The 9,099-nt window shown below is 27.6% G+C and overlaps 1 protein-coding gene across 3 annotated transcripts in view; it reads right to left on the reverse strand.

Annotated features, from left to right (window-relative positions):
• LOC123301666 (homeotic protein spalt-major-like) overlaps positions 1-6,535 on the reverse strand; it is a 336,587-nt gene extending 330,052 nt beyond the window's left edge. For all 3 annotated transcript variants that reach the window (XM_044884512.1, XM_044884528.1, XM_044884520.1), the window contains exon 1: positions 6,233-6,535. In XM_044884512.1, the coding sequence (XP_044740447.1) occupies positions 6,233-6,437 (205 nt within the window). In that variant the 5' untranslated portion in view covers positions 6,438-6,535. The remainder of the gene's footprint in view (positions 1-6,232) is intronic.
• Between the last annotated feature and the right edge of the window lie 2,564 nt (positions 6,536-9,099).

Here is a 9,099-nt window from a genome sequence, read left to right on the forward strand (position 1 = left end):
ACACCCCAATCCATTTATCACTATGAGTGTATAGAGTTGCCTTTAGGGATTAATAAAAAGCAATGTATTATTAATAATGTTTTTTTTAATATTTACCAATGGTGTGTTTTACTTTGAGTATTAAGCTTTATTTTCTTTAAAGTACAGAATAATAACAACACAAAAATCACTTCTGAAATTTCCTTAAAGTATTATTCGATCACATCTGTTACAGTAGTCACTGTACATAGTACTCACACACACGGTAAGAAATTTTTCCCGAAATCACTATGAATGTATACGCAATAATGTACTAATGTAGGTGGCGTCAAAGTTTTTTATACCATACAATATTATAAATAACGCCATAGTTATGGATTTTACTGCAATATTATAGCACCTACATTATCTGATTATTTTTGAGTATCTGTTCTTATACCATACCAGCATTGTAATAAACGCAATGCATTTCTTACTGTGTAAAATTCTCATCTAACCACTGTTTGTACATAATATATTTTTTCTATGCAGCAGATGATTTGGATTTTTCGTAACTTCCAAAACATTCAGCAAATTTTGAAATTTTATTTAAATCAAATTCATTAGTATGCTTTATAAACGTATCACTTATCTACGCGCCCGAAATTTTCGTTTGTCATTTTTTTCATTTTTTCACAGTCACTTTTTTGAATACCAATTTCAGCTGACCAACGTCTATACTTTTGCAAGATATATTTCGTGTAGAGATTTACCTTTACCCATATACTCATATTTTCTTATGTTTTTAAAACTGCTGCAAATTGTTTGCTGGAAAGATCAAATTATTGTTTTAGTGATTTTCCTTTTTACTAAATATCAAAATTCCCAATTTCTTAATAATAAGTCAAGAGATATCATGAACGAAAAAAAATCTTTGAATGCACATATAGGCATCAAAAGTAATGTAAATATCTTGCCCTGACCATGAAACGAAAAGATATCCGAAACATTTGGATAAAGATTTTCGGGCCGATTACAAAAACTTCTTCATGCTGGGAAATTAATTATACATACAAATATACTTGAAAAATAAATACTTATCATAGAAATGAAAGTCTATATTTTATAAGTTCTATCGATAGTTTGAAGAAACGACTTTGTTTGGAAACGAAAAACATGGGGTGCATGCAACAGACACTACACTTTTTATAGTTATGTAATGCGCCCCATGTTTCTCGTTTTCAATATTACAAGTATTTGAATAGCTATTTATTATTTTATACTTTTAAGTCCGTTATAAAAATTTGATATGGTAAACTTTTTTTAAAAATCGACTTTGGAAAATTGAGGCCTATAGGAAACTAATTTTCCAAACAAGTTTTTTTTTTAGACAAAGAATCCGAATTAGCTACAAAAAATTAGCTAGTTTCATATAAAATAAAAATTTGACCATCGTTTGAGCCGGAAGGTGCCCACGGAAATAAAAGTAGAGGCATTTTTTACTTTCCCCCCGGTTATAAAGAGACTCTCATTTTACCGCTTTTTAGTGTTCTAATCCGTCATTATCAAAAAATATCATCTTTATAATATTTATAGCTCATTCACATGAAACTTATCCGAAACTCGTAAATAAATATTCGTAAAATTAAAAATAACATGATAATTAGTAAATCTTTATTAATTTAACAAAAAACTAATTATATAAATTTTTATTTTAAATCGACGAAAAATTTAAAAAATGTTCAAAGAAAAAAATGGTAAATTTAGTATGAATTTACTATCGCATTTACCTCTAATCTTAAGTAAAACTTGATTTAGTTAATCTACCATACAAAGTGTAAGTAATAAATAGTTCAGTAAAATAAGTTACACAAATCGCCTAATTAAGGAAAATGAAATAAACCGCTCATTTTCTGGTAAAATTTGATTTAATGTGCTTCTTAGGTGTCAAATATCATACGTAAGCCATGCGTTGCGTTAGTTGCGCAAATATTTCTATTTTTAAATAAACAACAAATAAAAATTAATAAATAGATAACTTGTATTACGTATTTGTAAGTGTCGGTCAAATAATCGAAAAATTATTATACATGTATAACATATACGTAATACAAGTCGCATATTGATTAATTTTTTTAAGTAGACTTGTACATGGAAACTTTCATTTAAATAGCAATTTAGAAACACTTGCGCAAGTGATTTAGGAATAATATTTGACACCTAAGAAACATATTCCAACAGGATTTAGTAAAAAGTGGCGCGGTTTATTTTATTTTCCTTAATCTGTTACATCTATGACTGTACTATAAATTATAATTTGTCAAAACGGACCACCCTACTACACAGAATTTTTAATTATTATAGCAAAAAAGCAAAAAAAAAACTATAATCGAATTGACCATAGCCAACTTCAAAGACCTCTGTGTATAGTCTAAAACAAAGTTGACAAGTTAAATATACGTTTTTAAATGCATGGGAACAAAATTATATTAAGCATATTTTATTTTTGAAATATAATAATATTCCACCAGTTGTCCCGCGTTGGAAACGAACACACTTCAAAATACCTATATATATATATATTGTATATTTTTCGGTTTTATTAAAAACTTTTTTTAGCTAAAGTTGTTTTAAATATTTCTTTTTGTAAGTCAAGAACATTATTTTTCTGTTAATTTTGATATTTTCAACACTTTATAAAATGTTTTTTTTTTTTTTTTTTGCTTATTCATTTGTTATCTAAATGTTTATTTAATTTATTATACCCTGTATATATGAATTATATATCAAGGTATAATAATTTTAGTCCCAAATTTATTACGTTTAGAATAATTGATGATACAAACAAAATTTTGGTATTCGTTGTGTGCGTAGTCATGGTAGGCACAATAAAATCGATGTCAGCGTTTCCAGTGAAAAATTTTGGCGATAAAAGAGGCTGTTATGACTAATTTGCAATTCTTTACATGTTAATATTATAGGAAATGTCAAATTAAAATTAATGAAAAACAATTAATTAAACTTTGCATTACAAATTGTGAAAATAAGAAATCAAATTGCACAAATATTATTTTTGAAATGTAAATTATTATAATTATTTATTTAAATTTGTGAAACAATAATATTAAGTGCATCGTTACCATGGAAACGCCTTCAATGAAACTCACGCACGGTGCGAATAGGTATCTTTTCATAAAATCATCTACTTAGAATAACTCAAAAACGCAAAAAGATATCGAGCTGAAAATTTTATAGCGTGCTCAGGTCGTTAAAGGTGAGTTTGAGTTTGTAAATGAGCAACATAGGTCAAACATGTCTTGATTGTACTTGCAAGAAAATATTCCTTATCAAAAAATAAACAACTTTTGTTTGAAACATTTTTTTATAAACATCTCTGTTTACCCGTGAGTGCACAAATTAGGATAAATCTCTGATATCCATTTTCTCCAAAACTATAAAAGATTGGGACTTGAAAATTTGCACTAACTAGTGAAAATTTCCCGAAAAAAAAAATCCATAAAATACCTTCGAAAATTTTTGAAATTTTGAAACCCAAATAGATGGCAACCGAAAGGCTTAATTGTGTTAGTATTTTAAACCCTTTTAATTTATAAAAAATAATGCAAGCACTGGCATTCAACATTGTTTTCCCGCGAGGGAGCAAATTAAGTCAAAACGTTGGTGTTTATTTCAACCAGAGAACCTTAAGAATGATTTTTGAAAAAAAAAACATAATAGAAAAGTTTTCTAGAAAATATTTCAAAAATTTTTCCAAATTTTCTTTCAACTAGAAAAAATAGCAGCTGGAAGGTCGCCATAAATTTTGGTTTTTTCCAAGAACTGTCATATTTAACATTTTCTATACAGGGTATTTCGACAATTAGCTCAGTCAATTGTTTATTTTCACTTATTTTCATTCTTTTTTATAATATTGAAAAATTTTCATTCATTTATCGAAATTTGAGTACCTGTCTGTTTGTTTTTGTTTGTATTTTGTTGACTATTAAAAAAATTTTATAGTTTTATCTTTAAATTTAATTAAAAATTGATTGATCTTGACATCATTTTCAGAAAAAACTGTTTCATTTAATATAAGTAACTTTGAAAAATTCCAAGTTTTACTTAGATATAAAAACTGCCATTAATTACGATAAATAGAAATTTAATTAAAAGAAGCACAAAAACAGTATTTTTTAAAATTTAAAAAAAAAATTATAACATTTTCTGTATAAGTATCCACAATTTATTCGCTTTTAGATATTTACAAACGATAGGGGAAGGTAGCTTAAAACAGGTACCCCGCCCAAAACGGATAAGCCTCTGTATCAAGCATCAGCGTTTTGTGCGAGTTCGCGGAAATTTATCTAACTCTAACAGAGTTTTAATAAGCTGAGCTCGCGCGTCGGAGTTGTTTACAAACATAGGCGTTTTCAATAAAAGTTTTTTTCTCAGTTATACCAAAAAATTTCAAGGTAAGTGTTTTATGATTAGTCGAAAATCGTTATAATTGTCGTTGTAATATAAATTTGAAATTACATTTGCCAGTTTTATCTGTCATTTTGAGGCTACTTGAACTTGATAAAAACACAATGCTCTAGGATAAAATGGATAGATAGTTCCTTACCCGTTTTCTCTGGAATAAGATTTTTATTTATTAAGACCTTTGAATTGTTTTTAGATGGTAAATAACTACAAGCGATAACAGGTAACTACATGGGTTTTGGAGCGAAGATACAATGCAATTAGCAATACAAAGATTAGATTTCTTCAAGATCTGCTCCCACAAAAAAGTATAGCCTTACGCTTTCAACTTTCCAACGACTTACAAAAAATAAATGAAGCTCGGAGAATATCGGCCAGTGAGCGTGCAGCTAACATGTTTTGCCCAAAAGAAGTTACTCGTTTCAGACTTACATGTAGGGTAAAACGGGTTTTTTGATAGCTTTGTTATTTTTTTAAAGTACATACCTGACATACAATGTGTTCAAATCGTGTTTTATTTCAAAGTTTAATTAATATTCTGTATGATAAAGTCAATCGGATAATAATCAACCTACCAGTTTTTTTTACTTTCGCGCTTAGCTTACCCATTTTAAGCTACCTTCCCCTACATTTGGCAATATTATAAAAAAATATAGATAGGTATACATAAATAACAATTTTATCCGGAAAATTCACAAAGTTAAATGATTTTGCGAGAAAATTTTAGTTAAAAAATTCAGAAAGAACTTAAGTTTTTGATAAATTGCTATCTAATTTAGTAATTTTTTAACTTCTATAAGAAAAATTATTAATAGAATTTTTCCTTTTTAACCCGCGAACTAAAAAAAAAGGTGTTATAAGTTTGACCGCTATGTGTGTGTGTGTGTCTCTGTCTGTCTGTCTGTGGCATCGTAGTGCGTAAACGGATGAACTGATTTTAGTTATGTTTGAAAGGTAATTTAATGGAGAATGTTCTTAGCTATGTTTCAAGTGCGAGTTTAGGGTTCAGTATCCGAAAAAAACTAAAAAATTAGCGATGATCTTCAAATTGACTCAATTTGGAAAAAGTGTATTAAGGAAAAAGGTAATTTAATGGAGAGACTTCTTATAGATGTGTTTCAAGTAAGAGTTTAGGGTTCCGTACCCCAAAAATTTGTCGGGTGTTTTTTAAATTTTGTAAATTTCACTTGTTTAAGAAAAATTGTAAATCGAATTTATTCCTTTTAAAAATTAGAAATAAATTTGAATATAATTTTTAGATTAAATGATTTATAAATATCGTTAAATTATTAAATTAATATAAAAAAAGATAACTCAAAATATTTTCAAACAAAAATATATGAATTACTTACAATTATAACGATTTAGATAAAATTGAAATAAAATATTTCTCATTAGGTATAAAATTAAAATGAATTAATGTTTTTTTTGCATGGTTAAGTCCATATATATTTATTTCTAAGAAGTCCCTCGAGATGTTCAATTTAGATTATGAAATGAAATAAAACACATGAATAAAAAAGATTTGATGTAATGTATAGTTGAATATATATACCCATTAAATTTTAAACATATTATAATATCGTTATTTATTAAATTAGTTTAAACATTTTTAAATTAGTTCCAGCAGCTCCTCTTTGTATAATAATAACTTCCCCAAAATTATATTATCCAAAGCTCATAACCTTTCTTATTTAAAAGTAATTCTATTTTAAATTTATTTATAATTTCAAAAATGATTTTTTGTCCGACGGAAGGTGAACCAATTTTTAATCAAACAATAAGGACTTACCGTGATGTTCTGTTAATGCTGATGTTGGTGGAGGAGGTGTTAATGATGACACATTATTTTCATCGGTTATAATGTCTGTCACTAAATTAGTTGTTGTTATTGTTGTTGTTGTTGTTGTCGAAGCCAATGTTGTAGATCCTGTATCACCTTCTTCCTCTTCGTCCTCTAATAGACGCACAGGATGCGCTTGTTTTCGTCTTGACATTGCTTCAATCAAATCCACGTTGAGTTTTTTATTATCAGCACAATAATAAAACACATAATATTGTTATTATTGAGCAAAACATTCTCAACAAACACCATTAAACAAATTATGTTAACAATCACGATTATTGTTTAAAAAAGATTAACCCCAACAACGCACACTAATTTAACCAAAAAAAATGATTCTCACATTAATAAATCCGATATGTTTTTATTTTGCGCAAATTTGAGCAAATTAGTTATGTATGGTGACTTTGATATGTGAGATGACACCATCACACAAAAAGTCACTTTTAAAAAAGTTTATTTTTTAAAAATCGCTCGTCATTATTTAAACAATGCTCTCAAAAAATATACAAACAATGAATTTTAAAAACACCCCACAAAGTTTGTTGTTGTTGTTTTTATTATGATGTTTTACGTTACGCCGTTATGTTGTTTCGATACTAATGTCAGATCAGTCAAGACTAAATTATAACGAAGATCAAGTTTTCTCATACACACAAGAAAATAAATTGCTGCGCGCAAGTCTCAAATTATGATTATCAATAATATAACAGTTATTAAATATGAATTATTCTGATTGGTGCAGGACGTTTTCGATATATATATATATATATTTACGACCACACAGTTTTCACACACACACAAAATAATTATGAATTTTCTTCGGTTACACAAAATATTTTTATCTCACTTTTTTTTCACTAGTTCATTTCACACTGTTTTTTTTTTTTATGTTGGCATTGTTGCACGTGACAACAATTGAACAATTTTTTATACACTATAAAATTGCACTAGAAACAGTTTTTGATTGTTGTTGTAATAGTTTTTTTTGTCTTTCATGGCATACTTTTTGTTAGTTTTAACGATAAATTTTGGTTGATGAAAATGTTTGTGATTTGTTGTGATGCGTCGTCGTCTATAAGATTACTGCCTGTTTGTTGTATACTGTGACTATAATAACAATAGTCACACATAGCAGTTTATACAGAGCAGACAACTTCTACTACTGAACTGTATTAAAGTAGTGTCATATTTTGTGCCGCCGTTATGGGCGGATATTTTCTATGAAAATAAACTCCGCCTTATTACCTGCCTTTGATATATTTCCATCTTTGTTGTTATTATTATTAAAATATAGTATTTTAGTAAGGTTTGCACATATCATTATTGTGTACCTGTGATGTTGGTGTAGTCAGTAGTCAGATTCGAGGTTTTTTCGATTCGAATTTAATACAAAACAGACAAACTCAAATATCTCATCATATACATACATACATCTATATGATTGTCTATCCTTTTTATTTAGGATATTATTTTCTTTTATACTAAAAAAGTATATTTATTTTCTTATACATATTGTATATAAAATTTTGTATATGATATTTTATGTCGTTCATCTTCTTTCTCTTTTACTTTGGTTTAAAGATTTGCGCGATGAACTTAACGATTCATCGTTTTCGAGATGGACTCTATCACTGCTATGACTCTTCGTCGATATAATGCTGGCTCGAGGATGAGTTCACTTGTGTATATGTGAGTTTTTATTGCTCTTTCTTTTATTTTCTATCTTTTTTATAATATATTTTATATTTTTCTCTTTTTTCATGTCTTTTTTGATTCTCTTGTTAGTTCTTCCACATCTCTTCTAGCAGCCAAAGTCACATATAAAAGTATAGCAACTTTTTTTATATACTTTTTTTTTTTTTTTTTTTTTTTTTTTACTTGTATATGTGTATTAATTGTGTATATAAAACTGATTGGTTACTTTTTGTTTCATTGGGTTGGTATTATCCACAATTTTTTTTCCATCTATTTTTTTTTTTTTTCTGTTATGTTTGTTTTTCGAGCTTGTTTTTAATAAAATATTATTAGTATATAAGCCATGAAAGATTATATGGGGTGATAAATTTTGTGAATACAAGAATTTTATGGTCATATTTAACAGAAGTGTTCAATAATTTTTATATTTGTGACATTTATTGAATAAAAAAATGACCTTCGAATATACTTAAGTATACAGGGTGGTCCAAATTATAACAGTGGGATGGTAGATAACGATAAAATAAAGGCATTTTTCTCTATTCACTTTTCTGAACAAGCGTTCTTTTCTGGATACAGTGACGACTGCTTAAAAAACTTGGAAATTTGACAGTATGATCCAAGGATCCTTCATGGCTAAAGGCTTATTGTAATAAATTACGAAGATCGGCGGTAAAAATATGGGTGTACAATGCCCTAAATAAACTTGGAGCATTGTGTGCCAAATTTTACAACTGTTTAGCAATATTCGACAAAATATACTTTTTTTCCTTTAAAACTTTAACACTCTATATCTAAACGCTTACTCTCCCATAAGTGTATTGAGAAATTGTCTTTACTGTAAGGAGATATGCAAGGAATGAATAATACTAGGGATTTCAATAAAACTTTATAAATACATTTTTTGATTAACAAAGTTTCAAAAAATCACAGAAAGTTCCTGACATCGGGCTTTTTATTATTATTTTATCGTTCAAAGTTGACTGAAAAAATGATGAATCATATATGTTATCCATTTCAATTGGATATTTCTACATCAAAAAAACCTAGAGAGTGTGATAAAAAACTATCTAAAATATTTAGACAATCTTGTAGTTTATAATAATACCATAAAAATA

This window comes from Chrysoperla carnea, chromosome 1 (genome assembly GCF_905475395.1).
Source record: "Chrysoperla carnea chromosome 1, inChrCarn1.1, whole genome shotgun sequence".
Lineage (NCBI taxonomy): Eukaryota > Metazoa > Arthropoda > Insecta > Neuroptera > Chrysopidae > Chrysoperla > Chrysoperla carnea.